Genomic DNA, 17,437 nt, shown 5'->3' on the forward strand with positions numbered 1-17,437 from the left:
GAGGAAAATAGAGAGAGAGGAGGAGGAGAAGGGAGGGAGGAGAAAAAGGAAATAGGAGAAAAAGAAAGGAGAGGAGGAAAGAGGAAAGGAGAGAAGGAAAGAAAGAAAGGAGAGGAAAGATAGAGAGGAGAGGAGGAAGGAGGAAAGGAGAGGAGAGGAGGAAAGAGGAAAGGAGAGGAGAGGAGGAAAGAAGAAAGGAGAGGAGGAAAGAAGAAAGGAGAGGAGGAAAGAGGAAAGGAGAGGAAAGGAGAGGAGGAAAGAGGAAAGGAGAGGAGTAAAGAAAAAAGGAGAGGAAAATAGAGAGGAGAGGAGGAAGGAGGAGAGTACAGGAAGCAAGGAGTAGGAAAGGAGGAAAGGAGGAAGAGAGGAGAGGAGAGGAGGAAAGAGGAAAGGAGAGGAGGAATTAAAAAAAGGATAATATAAAAATAAAAATAAAGATAAAGATAAAATGTGTGAGTTTGACCGGCATGAAAAATAATAAAAAAACAGACAAATATACAACACATCGATCAGAGAATTAAAATAAATAAAAAATAAATAAAGTACAAATAATGAGAATAACAAAATACCAGTATTAACAAGACAACTTTTATATTGGAACTATTTATATTCTTAATATTAATTTGACACTTTTTAACTTATTTTAATTACACATATTGTATTGTTGTTGTTGTGCTTTAGTCTCTATTTTAAAATACATGTTTGTTTGATTGTTTGATTAAAATGTCTGTCCATTATTTTATTTCTGCTTCTTGTGTTCAGTGGCTGTGAAGCTCTTTGGGTTGCTTTTGATTTGTATGAAAGGTGCTTTATAAATAAAGATTGATTCATAAAAACTGGGCAAAATCACATTTTACAATTTTTAAATAAAGGTTTAAGTGTTTCATCCACATTTTGATGCTGGATTCAATAAAACAGTGAAGTTTGAGACTTTAAATATTATTTAAATCTGAATGTTATGGACTCATGACCCCCTGGATGCTCCCCGAGACCCTCTGGGGTCCACTGACCACAGTTTAGGAACCACCTCTGGATGATGGAATAACCAGGGAGTGAGATAAGCTCACTTTCAGACAGACACACATGAGCTGTGGATAAATTAGCAGAAACAGAAATAAATGTAATAAATAAAAGTGATATTAAAGAGGAGGCGGGGTCAGATTAAATATGTGACTCCTGCAGGATGTTTAAAAGTGTAAAAACAACAAAGAAGAAATAACATGTTTGATAATTCAGACGTTTTAACATGAAAATCAACAGTTAACTCAACACCTGCCCGACATGACGTCACGAATCAATCATCAAGAACACAGATAAACATTTAAATCAGAGCAATGATGGAGGACTCACAGACCTGAAGCTGCTCCTCCACGCGCTCTGCTCCACTGAAGGGACTGAGGAGAGCAAGAGGAGTGTTCAGGACACACAGAGAGAGAGAGAGAGAGAGACACACACACACACACACACACAGATGATTGATGATCACACCGCCTCGTGTCCGCGCGCTGTCAGGGCTGAGGGACCGGATGTGTCCATACAGGTTTCAGGCTGTGTCTGCACGCGCACACTCAGCAGGTGTTCCTATTGGAGGAGAGTGATCCTCAGCTGGGGAACACAGTCTGCACTGAATAATCCCAGCATGCTTCTTTACAGTCTTATTAAAGAAGTTCATTATTACATGAATCAGATTTATTATTTATACATTAATCAATAAACATTCTGAATGTGTTCACAGTGAAACAACACAAACAGAATATTCATGACATCAAACTCAACTTTCAACAAGCTGGGGCAGAAAAATGACACCAACTCATCAAACCTGAAACTGCAGATCCTCAAGTGTCCACTAGAGGCTGCCTCCCAAAGTGAGTCAGTGCCCCATAGACCTCTTTTCGACCATCGTTGAACCGGGTTGAAACAGAGGTGGTCTTTGGGATCAGGACCTCGGCTGTGCGTGTGAAAACAGAAGCAGCAGGGAGTGTTTAGAGGAACAGCAGGACCGGCTCTGATCCCAGGGCGGTCTGAGTTGACTCAGGTGTGCCCCCCCCCTCCTCTGCTGGCTGGGACTGTTGTGGTCTGGAGGGTTTTTGTTTAGACAGATCCGACACACATGAGACCCTGGGAATGAATAATAAACGTGGTTCTACAAATCAGCTCGTGTTATGAAACTGCATCAAAGATGAAATATTAAACTGAGAGGATTCACTCATTGATCTTTATTTAAAGGTGACATATCATGCAAAATGGACTTTTTAATGGTTCTTTACCTGAAATCTGTGTCCCTGTCTACAAACCCCCTGAACAGTCAAAGACTCCATTCTGCCCCTGTTCTGATTTCTCCACCTTTCTGTAAATGTGTGTGAAACCAGCCGTTTCAGTTTTCAGTGTTTTTGTTACGTAACAACAATATCCGGTCTGTAACAGGAAGTCAGAGCTCGGAGCTTGTTCAGCCCATAGACTGTATAAAATACAACTCAAACCCCTCCTCCGTTTTTCATTCCCTGCACACATGTGTGCTAACAAGGAGCTTAGGAGGGAGGCATGCTAGTTGTAGGCTGTCTTAATAAACACAAAGGTCGCTTTGACTCCCCACGTCTGCAGATTTGAAGATCTAGTGGATGATTTTTATTTATCATGGATAAGTGCTAGCGCTAGTTAGCATAGCCACATAGCTATATGTCGTAGCTGTAGCTGTGTACAAGACACACGTCGACATGCTGACAAATATAAACAACAAGAAACACAGAATCTGTGACCAATCCTTCATAAAAGGTCCTGCTGCCTTTCTGGCAGAGGTCGGTTTTACTCCCCACGTCTGCAGATTTGAAGATCTAGTGGATGATTTTTATTTATCATGGATAAGTGCTGGCGCTAATTGGCATAGCCACATAGCTACATGTTTATAGCTGTAGCTGTAGCTGTAGCTGTAGCTGTAGCTGTAGCTGTAGCTGTAGCTGTAGCTGTAGCTGTAGCTGTAGCTGTAGCTGTAGCTGTAGCTGTGTACCAAGACACACGTCGACATGCTGACACATAAAACAACAAGAAACACTAAATCTGTGACCAATGGTTCAGAAAGGTCCTGCTGCAGGCGCCTCTCCGTCAGGATCAGATTCTGGATCAGATTCAGAGGGTTGAAGTAACGCGGGTCTGTGAGCAGCCGTGTATATTCAGCCAACATGTAAACATTAGATCAACGTGCCGGAGAGCCGAGGCCACACCCACTTCCTGAGGGGGCGTGGTCAGAGAGAAAACAGACTGTTCTGAGGAGGACTGAAGAAGAGGGTTTTTCAGGCAGACCAGAATCTGATTTCAAAGTGTTTTTTTGAGCATAAACTTTAAGGACATGTTTTGGGGACCTCTTAGACCAATATATGTTGATGAAAAAAGCCTGATATGTCACCTTTAAACCTTTTAAACAGAGTTCATGTTGTTGTTTGGGTTCTTCTGTTTTTGGATTTTAGTTTTTGTTGGAGTTTGTGTTCCTTTATTTTGGGTTTCTTTTGTAGGTAAGGGTCTTCAGTGTTAAGGGTTCTTATCTGGATGGGGTTCTCTTGTTTCTTTTGATGTTTGGGCTCATTCTTTGGAGTGTTCTGTTGTTGTTAAGATACCTAATATTTGGGTTCTAGTGATGTTTGGGTTCTTTTTTGGATTCTTTTTGTTTTTCTCATTTTATTTTGGTTCTTTTGTAGTTTGAGTTTCTTTGTTTGCTTTACTGTTTTTTCCAAGTTTCTTAATATTTGGGTTCTAATGATGTTTGGGTTCTTTTTTTGATTCTTTTATTTTGGTTTTGTTTTTGTTATTTCAGTGTCTTCTTGTGTTTGGATTCTTGTTGTTGTTTCTCTTGAAGTTTGGGTTCCTTTTTTGTTTTTGTAATTAAGGGTCTTGTTTTTCAGGGTTCTTATCTCGGTGGGGTTCTTTTACTTAATATTTGGGTTCTAATGTTGTTTTGGTTCTTTTTTTGATAATTTTTTACTATGCTGTTCAAGTCCCTTTTTATTTTTCATTTTGTATTTGGGTTCCTTTTCTTGTTTTCAGGTTCCTCTGTTGTTCGGCTCCCTTTGTTTACATTTATTTTCCTGTTTTTGATTTGTTCCTTTTGTCGTTTATGTTCTTATGTTGTTAAGTTTCTTAATATTTGGGTTCCATTGTTTTTTGGTTCTTTTTTGTATTCCTTTATTTCAGAGTTCCTGTGTTGTTTGAGTGTCGTCTTGTGTTCGGGTTCTTCTGTTTTTGGGTTCTTTTCTGTGTTTTCAGGTTCCTCTGTTGTTTGGTTCCATATACTTTTTTTCACTTCACTGTTCTTTATTGGATTCTGTTATTTTTTATATTCTGTTTGGGTGTTTTTGTTTTTTTTCTGATTCTTCTTTTGTTCTTTTATCATTTTTGAGTTTTTGTTTTTGGCTTCTTTTGTTGTTATTTGTGAATTCTTCATTTATTTTTTGGTTTCCTTTGCTTTGATTTATTTTCGTTTGTCGTTTTAATTCTTGGTTTTTTTGTTCTTTTACTTTTCAGGTTCTTACGTTGATGGGGTTCTATTGTTTTGGTTTCTTTAATATTCAGTGTGTTTCTTTTCTTTGGCGTTTCTTTCCTTTAATCATGCACAAGAAACCCAAAATACAACATCCGGCATGAAGCTGGAAACAAGATGATCCCTGGGTCCGGGTCTCTTTCCAGTCCGTGGATGTGTTCTTTGATTCATTCACACGTTCGTCTCTGAATTCATTTCATTTTCCCTTCCAGGATTAAAAAATGTATCTTCTTCTGTTATAACAGAGGACGACCTCCGTCATCGTCCTGAATACCTGTCTTTAAAACACGAACATCTCATGACTCAAAGAAAGAGAGACACGATAACGTGCTATATGAGGGCGTGATGAAAGTCAATGAGCTCTTTAGAACCTCTGAATCAGGGAAGGACTCACGTGTCATCATGTTTCATAATGTGTTCAAAGCTGTGAAACAGAAACAGGCTGGTCATTAACGTACTCATCAGCTGTTTACATTACAAATAACAGAGGTTACTCCGTGACGTCAGCCAGAGGTTCTACTGCTGTGTAAACAAAGCTTAGTCTGCTCCTGTGAAGGTTTTTCACTTTCAATCATCCGTCCTCAGAGAGCCGAGCCGATCAATACCTCCCCTCAGATCGATGAAGACCTCCCTGAGGTATCCCAGCCCCCGAGGGGAAGTATGGATCTCAGCGCCCGAAGAATGAGCGATAATGACCGGGACAAATTACTCAGTACAAGCAGCAGGAGGAGAAATACAATACATGACTTCCACTACAGAGTCATGTCTGTGTTTAATGCAGTGACTTCCACTACAGAGTCATGTCTGTGTTTAATGCAGTGACTTCCACTACAGAGTCATGTCTGTGTTTAATGCAGTGACTTTCACTACAGAGTCATGTCTGTGTTTAATGCAGTGACTTCCACTACAGAGTCATGCCTGTGTTTAATGCAGTGACTTCCTCTACAGAGTCAGGTCTGTTTTTAATGCAGTGACTTCCACTACAGAGTCATGTCTGTTTTTAATGCAGTGACTTCCACTACAGTCATGTCTGTTTATAATGCAGTGACTTCCACTACAGAGTCATGTCTGTTTATAATGCAGTGACTTCCACTACAGAGTCGTGTCTGTGTTTAATGCAGTGACTTCCACTACAGTCATGTCTGTTTATAATGCAGTGACTTCCACTACAGAGTCATGTCTGTTTATAATGCAGTGACTTCCACTACAGTCATGTCTGTTTATAATGCAGTGACTTCCACTACAGAGTCATGTCTGTTTATAATGCAGTGACTTCCACTACAGAGTCGTGTCTGTGTTTAATGCAGTGACTTCCACTACAGTCATGTCTGTTTATAATGCAGTGACTTCCACTACAGAGTCGTGTCTGTGTTTAATGCAGTGACTTCCACTACAGAGTCATGTCTGTTTATAATGCAGTGACTTCCACTACAGAGTCATGTCTGTTTTTAATGCAGTGACTTCCATTACAGAGTCATGTCTGTTTATAATGCAGTGACTTCCATTACAGAGTCATGTCTGTTTTTAATGCAGTGACTTCCATTACAGAGTCATGTCTGTGTTTAATGCAGTGACTTCCATTACAGAGTCATGTCTGTGTTTAATGCAGTGACTTCCATTACAGAGTCATGTCTGTTTATAATGCAGTGACTTCCACTACAGAGTCGTGTCTGTGTTTAATGCAGTGACTTCCATTACAGTCATGTCTGTTTTTAATGCAGTGACTTCCATTACAGAGTCATGTCTGTTTTTAATGCAGTGACTTCCATTACAGTCATGTCTGTTTTTAATGTAGTGACTTCCATTACAGAGTCATGTCTGTTTTTAATGCAGTGACTTCCACTAGTCATGTCTTTTTTTAATGCAGTGACTTCCACTAGAGTCATGTCTTTTTTTAATGCAGTGACTTCCACTACAGTCATGTCTGTTTATAATGCAGTGACTTCCACTACAGTCATGTCTGTTTATAATGCAGTGACTTCCACTACAGAGTCATGTCTGTGTTTAATACAGTGACTTCCACTACAGAGTCAGGCCTGTTTATAATGCAGTGACTTCCACTACAGAGTCATGTCTGTGTTTAATACAGTGACTTCCACTACAGAGTCAGGTCTGTTTTTAATGCAGTGACTTCCACTACAGAGTCATGTCTGTTTTTAATGCAGTGACTTCCTCTACAGAGTCATGTCTGTTTTTGATGCAGTGACTTCCACTACAGAGTCATGTCTGTTTTTAATGCAGTGACTTCCACTACAGAGTCATGTCTGTTTTTAATGCAGTGACTTCCTCTACAGAGTCATGTCTGTGTTTAATGCAGTGACTTCCTCTACAGAGTCATGTTTGTTTTTAATGCAGTGACTTCCTCTACAGAGTCAGGTATGTTTATAATGCAGTGACTTCCACTACAGAGTCATGTCTGTTTTTAATGCAGTGACTTCCTCTACAGAGTCATGTTTGTTTTTAATGCAGTGACTTCCTCTACAGAGTCAGGTATGTTTATAATGCAGTGACTTCCACTACAGAGTCATGTCTGTGTTTAATGCAGTGACTTCCACTACAGAGTCATGTCTGTGTTTAATGCAGTGACTTCCACTACAGAGTCATGTCTGTGTTTAATGCAGTGACTTCCACTACAGAGTCATGTCTGTGTTTAATGCAGTGACTTCCACTACAGAGTCAGGTCTGTTTTTAATGCAGTGACTTCCACTACAGAGTCATGTCTGTTTTTAATGCAGTGACTTCCTCTACAGAGTCATGTCTGTTTTTAATGCAGTGACTTCCTCTACAGAGTCATGTTTGTTTTTAATGCAGTGACTTCCTCTACAGAGTCAGGTATGTTTATAATGCAGTGACTTCCACTACAGAGTCATGTCTGTGTTTAATCCAGTGACTTCCACTACAGAGTCATGTCTGTGTTTAATGCAGTGACTTCCACTACAGAGTCATGTCTGTGTTTAATGCAGTGACTTCCACTACAGAGTCATGTCTGTGTTTAATGCAGTGACTTCCACTACAGAGTCATGTCTGTGTTTAATGCAGTGACTTCCACTACAGAGTCATGTCTGTTTTTAATGCAGTGACTTCCACTACAGAGTCATGTCTGTGTTTAATGCAGTGACTTCCACTACAGAGTCATGACTGTTTTTAATGCAGTGACTTCCACTACAGAGTCATGTCTGTGTTTAATGCAGTGACTTTCACTAGTCATGTCTGTGTTTAATGCAGTGACTTTCACTACAGAGTCATGTCTGTGTTTAATGCAGTGACTTTCACTACAGAGTCATGTCTGTGTTTAATGCAGTGACTTCCACTACAGAGTAATGTCTGTGTTTAATGCAGTGACTTTCACTACAGAGTCATGTCTGTGTTTAGTGCAGTGTGTTTCAGTTTGTCCGTGAAGAAGAACGACGTTAGTGTAAAAGTTTTTATTTTACAAACCAAGATGGCGGCCGAACATTTCTCGCCCACCCTCCCGACAAACAGAAAGTAAAAAATGAAACTGCAGGTAAATCTCTGCAGGATTTACAAAACTGAGTAGGATCTGTTGCAACAACGGAAATCCAGGGACCGCCCCCCTCCCCCCCTCTCAGAGTCTCTTTGTGTCACATGATCAGAAACAGGAACTACTTCTTGGCGTAGGTGATCTTCATGGCGCAGGTGGCCGTAATCCTGAAGCCCTGCAGGGCGTCTTTAGCCACGCCCGCCTGCGTGTCGCTCTCAAACTCCACGAAGGAGATGTCGTGTTTCCCCGGGACCAGACGGACCTCTTTGAAACCAGGAAACCTGAGGAGGACCAAAACACACCGTCAGCACACACACATACAAACGGACGGGTTTCACAAACACACACACACACACAGACACATACAGACAAAAAGACACACACGGACACACATATACACACAAACATACATATACACACAAACACATATATACATACACACACACGGACACATATATACACACAAACACATATATACATACACACACACGGACACACATATACACACAAACACATATATACACACAAACACATACACAAAAATACATATATACACACACACACGGACACACATATACACACAAACACACAAACACATATATACACACAAACACATTTATACACACAAACACATATACACATAAACATATACACACACGGACACATATATACACACAAACACACATATACACACAAACACATATACACACAAACACATATATACACACACGGACACACATATACACACAAACACATATACACACAAACACACGGACACACATATACACACAAACACATATATACACACAAACACATATATACACACACACACATATACACACAAACATATATACACACACACACGGACACACATATACACACAAACACACATATACACACACACACACATATACACACAAACACATATACACACAAACACATATATACACAAACACATATACACACAAACACATATATACACACGGACACAACCACGGACACACGCACACACACACATACACACACAGACACCCCCCCCCTCCACATACACACATATATATATACACACACACACACACACACACAACCACGTACACACACACACACACAGACAGACACAAACAGACACACAACCACGGACACGGACAAAGACACACACACACACATATACATATACACACACACACATATATATACAAATACACATATATACACACGTACACACAGACACACACGTGGCACACACACACACACGTGGCACACACACACACACGTGGCACACACACACGTGGCACACACACACGTGGCACACACACACGTGGCACACACACACACACACACACACACACACACACACACACACACACACACACACACACACACACACACACACACACACACACACACAGTGTTGCACTCACTGGTTGAACAGCATGGAGAGCATCATCTCGTTGGTCTCCTCGGGGAGGTTGTTGAGGAACAGGATGTAGTTTGGAGGATTGTCCGGGACCTGAAAGAACCACATGATCCGGATCAATAAATCCTGAGTGTTGTCTCGTCTTTAGACCGGTCGGCCGGTCACAATTAGATTTCTGTTCAACGTCTTCGATCAGGTTAAATACACATCCAGCAGATTCATCCAGCCTGCAGCAGGTAAACAGGCTGTAACGTCTGTAACGTCAGACCCCGTACCTCCACTAACAGGTCTTGTTTTTGTCCCTGACAGGCTCAGGTTGTTATTCTAAGAGTCTGAGGACGTTACAGAAAGGATCCCTGCAGAGAGAGGGAGCTTCATGAGGAGGATGACTTTAACCTCAGACAGCGGTTACATCACTCTCTGCAGAGACACAAAGAGAAACTCAATCCCAGACGGAGGCCGCTTTAGAGCAGCAGTTATGAATGGAGTCTGGTGATGATGTAACAACACTTTAGGAGGACTCAAACCTTAGAACCGCTCTCAGCGGGACCTCTGAGACTCTTTCTGGGTTCCCAGTTATTGACTTTTACGTCACATCAGACGACCTGGTTTTTCTGATCTCCGGCTCTCAGACAGAGTGTGCTTCAGACTGATGTGGACTTATCATTTGGCCCCAAATATAATCTGTGAATGTAAATATGTATGGGTCTGAATGTGAGGTCTTACCTGGACTGCAGGTGAGTGAACAGGTGCTGCTGATCCCTGCAAACAAACAAACAGAGGAGCGCCGTGTTAAAAGAGACGCCACAGACTCAGCTCCTTCAACGGAGGAGCATCAGGTCACTGCTGCCAGGTAATATCCTGTAAGAGGCCCAGAGTGATGATGATGAGGATGAGGATGATGATGATGATGATGATGATGATGGAGGACAGATTGTCTGATATCATCTGGTGTATCCTGCAGAGAGGAGCCGTGTGTTCACTGCAGCAGTCTGAGTCTATCCCCACAAACTGTTCTATGCATGATGAAGAACTTTACCCCTGAACTACGAGCGTTTGGACCGGTGGACCCAGGGTCTAAATTTAGTTCAGGGGTCTAATCTCCCCCCTAAAAAGCCCCTGCTAGGGGGGTAGTACTTTTCAAAGGTCCCAGGACTTCCGGGGTGCGGGGCCTGCAATGCTGAACGTGTCTGATTGGTAGATTACCCTCAGTGTTTTTATTCCTCCCTCCGTCCACAATAACATCACACACATCTGTGATTCTCTTGATTTCTCTTTCTTTCATTAGTTTTTATTTGTTCTATCTTTTTTGTATGTGTGTGTTCTTTTCAAAAGAAGAAGCTGTGATTCTCTTGATTTAGCAGCTTGTAACAGTAGTCTTCTCTCAGCCCACCGTGAATGCGTCTCTCCTCCCGGTGTTCCAGTTTTAAAAGTGACCCTGTAAACTGGAGACCTTCAGCTGAAAGTGTCAGTGTTTGTTTTGATTCATTCATTGCTTTTTCCATGTTTTTAACCACAGGCACAACATTTTCACTTTTTTTTCATGTTTTTTTGCTTTTGGAGCACAATTTCAAGTTTGAGGAAAATTAATTTTTTCGACAGGGTCAACTTTTTTGTCAATTTTTTTTTCAAAAACATTTTTAGTCAAAAAAAATTATCCCAAAAAAATTTTTGTCAAATTTTTTTTTTCAAATTTTCTTTTGTCAAATTATTTTTGTCAAGTTTTTTTGTCAAGTTTTTTTTCAAATTTTTTTTCAATTTTTTTCCAAAAAACATTCACAGTCATTGTTTTTTCCATCTGTGATTCTCTTGATTTCTCTTTCTTTCATTAGTTTTTATTTGTTCTATCTTTTTTGTATGTGTGTGTACTTTTCAAAAGAAGAAGCTGTGATTCTCTTGATTTAGCAGCTTGTAACAGTAGTCTTCTCTCAGCCCACCGTGAACGCGTCTCTCCTCCCGGTGTTCCGGTTTTAAAAGTGACCCTGTAAACTGGAGACCTTCAGCTGAACGTGTCAGTGTTTGTGGAGTTTACACAGCTGTTGAAACACAGAGGGAGTTCCTGGGAATGCAAACTAGTTTAGTTTTTATTAAGATTTCTAAATATCCTCATCAGATATTTAATGATGGTCTAAAGACGTTTATGAGGGATGCATCCGGCTGAGAGTCTCCAGTTAACAGGGTCGCCGTTTAAACCGAAACACCGTCCGATCTCTGCGATCACGGCTTTTTGAGTTCAAAAGGATTTTAAAGCCGTGTTGAAACGTCTTTGCTACTCGCGCTTATCTCCTCTCACGTGTTGATTCAGTGAATCCATCTGTGATGAAATATAGCACCATCTAAAACAGACCAGCTGAGTCTCTTCATGCTAACAGGCTAACTGTTGTGTTGATTCATTCATTGTTTTTTACATGTTTTTAACCGCAGGCGCAGGTTTTTCTAATTTTGGAGCAAAATTTCAAATTTGAGGAAAATTTATATTTTCGACAGGCTCTGGATCAACTTTTTGTCAAATTTTTTCTGTCAAATTTTTTTTTGTCAAATTTTTTTGTCAAAACATTTTTTGTCAAATTTTTTTTTGTCAAATTTTTTTTTTACCAAATATTTTTTTTTTTTTTAAATGGTCAAAAAAATAGTTTTTTCAAAAATTTGGTCAAAAAAATTTTTTTTTTCAAAAATTTGGTCAAAAAATTTTTTTTTTCGAAAAAATTTTTATTTCAAATTTTTCTTTCCAAAATATTTTTTAGTAAAAAAACATGTCAGTTTTTTTTTTTTGGTCAATGTTTATGAGGGATGCATCCGGCTGAGAGTCTCCAGTTAACAGGGTCGCCGTTTAAACCGAAACACAAAAGGATTTTAAAGCCGTGTTGAAACGTCTTTGCTACTCGCGCTTATCTCCTCTCACGTGTTGATTCAGTGAATCCATCTGTGATGAAATATAGCACCATCTAAAACAGACCAGCTGAGTCTCTTCATGCTAACAGGCTAACTGTTGTGTTGCTCATAATGATACCTGCCTGTCCGTCTGCTTCTATGGTGTCATCTGTGATGAATGGTATACTGCCCTCTACTGGTGTTGATTCATTCTTTGCTTTTTCCATGTTTTTAACCGAAGGCGCAAAATTTTCACTTTTTTTCATGTTTTTCTGCTTTTGGAGCACAATTTCAAATTTGAAGAAAATTACTTTTTTCAACAGGCTCCGGGTCAAATTTTTTCTCTCCAAATCTTTGTCAATTTTTTTTTTCAATTTTCCCTTTGGTCCAAATTTTTCTTTTCAGAATTTTCTTTTTGTCAAAAATTTTTTTTTTTCCCCAAGTCTTTGTAAAACATTTTTTTTTCAATTTTCCATTGTTCAATTTTTTTCTTTTCAAAATTTTCTTTGTAAAAAAAAAAAAAAATTCTAATTTTTTTCTGAACATTTATTTGTCAAAAAAAATAAAAATGTGTAAAAAAAAATTCTTCAAATTTTTCCAAAAACCATTCACAGTCATTGTTTTCTCCATCTGTGATAAATGGCATTCCTCTTTGTGTTACTGCCCTCTACTGGTCTGGTGGTGTAGTGCATTTACTTTTTTTTCCTCCATACGTCACTGGCCTGATTTACACAATCTACCCGGGACTTCAGCCCACGGTCGAAACGCAGACAACAATGGGGGACCAGGAACCTTTTAGTTCAGGGTGAAGTAGTTCTGGGGGCTAAAAGACCCCTGAACTCACCTCCTGATGTAAACGAGCTCAGGTGAAAAATGTGTTTGTGGCTGGTTGGATTTTCCATCAACCTGTCAGCCTGGCCAGTGAGTCACAAAGTCCAATTTCAACATTTGCACAACCAATCATACCTTCATCATCATCATCATCATCATCATCATCATCATCATCATCAAGGACAGAGGACCATGTTTTGTTAACGTCTTGCAGAAACTCACAGCTGCTGGTTTCTTTGCCAGGCTGGTTGCCGGCTCCTGAGCTTTCTTCTTCTTGTCCTTCTTCTTCTCCTTATCCCCGTACGTTCCCTTTATTTTGGAGATGACCTCAGAGTCCGTCTTGGCGTACTGTATCCTCTGAAAAATAAAAACACACACGCCAAAGTTCAATGAAACGATACACACGACTCAAACGCACCATCGATCCCCTGAGAGGCCGTCATACATACCATGGGCTTGTTGTAGAAGGGGAAACCCTGCAGCTGCCGCAGAGCGTTGGTGGCGGCGGCGAGCTCCTTGAAGACGACGAAGGCCTGACCCCTCATCTTCATGGTCTTCATGGCCACGATTTCCACAATTTGGCCAAACTGAGAGAAGAGCGCGTAGAGCGAGCGCTTCATCTCTGCAAGAGGGCGAGAGGGGAAGCACAGAAACGTTTAAAGCACAGAGGAGACCGAGTTTAAAGGGTTACCTTTATCTCCACGATGTCACGTCCGCTCACCGTCTTTCTTCACTTTGTCATTGACGTTGTTGATGTAGATCGTGTGGTTTGGTCGGATATCCATGTTGGAGTCTGAAAAGCAAAAAGAGCATCAGATCAGAGTCACTAACAAACAATGACGTGTAAACAACGACCACAGAGTCTGATTCAACCGGACCACTCAGCTGGGTTCAATACTTCATTCTGATTGGTCGAAACCTGATAACCACTGTGATTCATTCTGAAATATCAGAGGAAAGGAGTCCGGCATATTCCACCTCAGCCTGTTGACACTGTGGCAAAAACAGAGCATTCTAGATCTAATAATAATCTTAACTTCAGGAAGTTATTGAGCTTTATGAAGGTCAACTTGAGCATTTCTAGGAACAAGTTCAACTTAAAAAAAAATCTAAATATACCAACAAAAAAATTTGATTTAAAATGTTACAAATCTTAAAAAACAACCAAACAAAAAAATCTGAATTCCCCCTAAAAAAAGTAATATAAATATATTCTTACATTAAATAAAATAAATATATTCTTACATTAAAATAAAATAAATGTATTCTTACATTAAAATAAAATAAATGTATTCTTACATTAAAATAAAATGAAGATATTATTATTTAATATTTTTACGTTTATTTGTTTTTCTTTCTTCATTATATAGTTGGTATGTAATGTGGAATTTGTGTCAAGCTGTGAAAAATCAAAATAAACAGTTTAAAAAAAAAAATTGAAAAAAGTTTTTTTTTAACGCGAACAAACAAAAAAATCCTTATACTCCCTAAAAATGTAAAAAAAAAAATTCTTATATTTAACAAGATAATTTTAATTTTACTTTTCTGTCATATGTATGTTTATTTTTTTCTTCATTATATAGTTGGTTAGCAATCTAGAAATTATGTCAGGCTGTGAAAAATCAAAAGAAACAGTTAAAGAAAAAAAGAAAATTAAAAAAATATATTTTTTAAAAGGAAGAAACAAAAAATCTGAATATCTATAAAACTGTTTTTTAAGCCTTAAGTCTAGTTTAGGACACAAATCATCTGCTGGTGTTGGTGTAAAGTCAATATGGCGTCTAACTGGACATTTTCAAGCTTTATGGAGATTCCTCAGCAGGACTCTGCTCCTGCCCACAGCACCAAAACTACCACTGAATGGTCTCCTCCTCACATTTATATACTCAGCTTGACTGGCACGCAAAGAGAATCTGTTGGATGTGCCACATAAATGCAGTAATTCATAAAAAAGGAGCCCCAAACAAGTAAGAAGTGTATAACTGAGGATGCTTTCCATGAATTGAGCTGTGGCTGATGGGGAGCTCGTTCAGTCAGCGCATCATTCCACCACGGTGCAAGACTGAACGCTTCAGGCGCTCCTTTGTGCCCACTGCCATCAGACTGTTGAACAGTAATGGAGGCCACAGACTGCACCAGACTGCACCATGCTGACCACTGACCCCCATGAACAGATCCATCCATAACATCCCTGCTCTGTCTGTCACACTCCATCATCCCATCCTGAACTCTCTCTTGACTGCTGCTGGCATTATAATGTATAATATACTGTATTATATAATTATCTTGCTATATTATATTTTGTTAAATTACATTACTATTCTAAGTACAACCCATGGTCATATTACACACAAATATTCTTCTATTTATTGCTTAATTTGTCAATACCAACCATAATCACACCATGTCAACCTGTCACTACTGAAACATTTTTTTTTTAATACTGCCTGTAATTACTGCTATTTAATTTGAATTCCACTTGTAACATTGTATATATCTAAATTGTATTCTAGCTTTATTTATCTATTTTATTTTACTTATTTTTATTTTATTTTATTTTATTTATTTTTTATTTTATGTTATTTTGTTTTATTGTTTTATTTTTATTTTTATTTTGTACTTATTGAAACTTCTCTCTTGATTGTACTTATGTCTGGGTTGCTGTAACAACTGAATTTCCCCCCCGGGGGATCAATAAAGTAATATCTTATCTTATCTCTTATCTTAATTGGACATTCCTTGTTGTTTTGATTGATTTTAGGACATATTTTGATGATCTGAGGTGCTGGATTTCTGACTTTCATGAGCAAAAATCATCAAAATCAAAGCCAAAAAAATCACAGAAAAAAGCTCGAATTATATCACTTTACACATGTCACGGATACAGGTTTAACTTTTTGAATTAAAATAACTCTTTCATAATATTCTACCTCTTTGAAATGCACCTTTAGCTTCTATTACTCCATGACTGAGTGAAGTTAGCTTAATGTTCTCACTCACTCACTCACCCAGTCCTCACATGAATCTACTTCCTGTTATTCTGTATATAAATATTAAAGTTTTAGTGTTTTTATTTATTTATTTGATAACAGGTTTATTAGTGCTCGTGTTATGCTAGTGTTAGCATAGCATGCGTTCACTGCACGTTCATTCATAGGGTTAGCAGTTGTTAGCTCCCCAGCTAACAGTGCTGAGTGGTGTTTAAAGGGTTAATAAACTCTTATCTGATGTGGAATGAATCTTTAAGTTTCTATAATCCGTCCTGATGTTATAAACAGATCCACAGAGACATAAGAACCAAACAGACTCGTATTAAACTCACCTCCTCTCCTCTCTCTTCTTTAAACAGGAAACACTCACTTGAAGGCGCCGCTAAGCTAACGCTTTATCCAGCTGCGCGTGCGCAACCAGCAGGCCGGGAGGAGAACTTCAGCTGTCAACGTAGCCGCCATGTTGGATGTGGCAGTCTGTACAGACAGACGCATATACAGGACATGCTTAACCCTCCTTCAGCTGCTTTATAAACGAGGTTAGGAGATTTCTCTCATCACTGAAGAAATGTGACTCCATTAGGATTATAAGAAAGATTAAAAAATGACTTTTCTTACTTATGATTAAATGATGGTCTTGTTTTGAGGATTGTATTTTCCTTGCTCCTTTTGTTTTCTGTTATATGCCTGGTATTTTATTCATTTATTTACAGTTTGAGACACTGTTTGTAATAATTCCCCCCAATGTAGTATATATGCATATTTTATTTTGTTAATTTTATCGATCAGATTCTTTTATATCAAGGTTATTAAGCTTATCAACTGTCTCAATTAACTCACCTGGTTAAATAAAGGTTAAATAAAATAAATAAAATAAACACAAGCCATTCTTCCAGACTGTTGTTTTATGACCATACTGGTCTATATAATATTATATGGAAAGAGGAAGCATACTCTACATCAGGGGTTCCCAAAGTGCACCACTCCAGAATTTTTTTTTTTAAGTTATATAAAAATAGTACAATTTAACCATGATAGTAAAGACATCAACAAAAATAGTAGCTCAACTTCAAATAAAACCTTGAAAATATAAAGTGTAATGAGTTTTCTGCCTTTCTTTGTTTCCAGATGACTCCTAAGTTTAGCGTTAGTGAACAGTTAAAGGTGACATATCACGTTTTTTTCATCAACATATATTGGTCTAAGAGGTCCCCAAAACATGTCTTTAAAGTTTGTGCTCAAAAAAACACTTTGAAATCAGATTTTGGTCTACCTGAAAACCCCTCTTCTTCAGTCCT

General features: G+C 38.8%; 1 protein-coding gene across 1 annotated transcript; it reads right to left on the reverse strand.

Annotated features, from left to right (window-relative positions):
* Positions 1 to 7,938: 7,938 nt before the first annotated feature.
* On the reverse strand, positions 7,939 to 16,590 carry snrpb2 (small nuclear ribonucleoprotein polypeptide B2). Its single transcript, XM_034678887.1, has 7 exons — positions 16,472 to 16,590; positions 13,871 to 13,942; positions 13,599 to 13,771; positions 13,372 to 13,506; positions 10,174 to 10,209; positions 9,452 to 9,540; positions 7,939 to 8,311 (listed from the first exon to the last, which is right to left on the reverse strand). Exons 2-7 carry the CDS (start codon positions 13,932 to 13,934, stop codon positions 8,152 to 8,154), a joined length of 657 nt encoding a protein of 218 aa, XP_034534778.1. The 5' UTR covers positions 13,935 to 13,942; positions 16,472 to 16,590; the 3' UTR covers positions 7,939 to 8,151.
* Positions 16,591 to 17,437: the final 847 nt, after the last annotated feature.

The sequence above is a fragment of the Notolabrus celidotus genome, unplaced genomic scaffold (assembly GCF_009762535.1).
Source record: "Notolabrus celidotus isolate fNotCel1 unplaced genomic scaffold, fNotCel1.pri scaffold_251_arrow_ctg1, whole genome shotgun sequence".
Lineage (NCBI taxonomy): Eukaryota > Metazoa > Chordata > Actinopteri > Labriformes > Labridae > Notolabrus > Notolabrus celidotus.

What these genes read in the sequence shown, in the direction of transcription:
- snrpb2 (XM_034678887.1), bottom strand. Translation starts at nt 13,934, where the DNA reads ATGGATATCCGACCAAACCACACGATCTACATCAACAACGTCAATGAC. An exon ending in TGACAAAGTGAAGAAAGACG is followed by an intron (nt 13,772 to 13,870) that starts GTGAGCGGACGT and finishes GCCCTCTTGCAG; the next exon opens with AGATGAAGCGCTCGCTCTAC. An exon ending in CTCTCCATGCTGTTCAACCA is followed by an intron (nt 8,312 to 9,451) that starts GTGAGTGCAACA and finishes GGTCCTCCTCAG; the next exon opens with GTTTCCTGGTTTCAAAGAGG.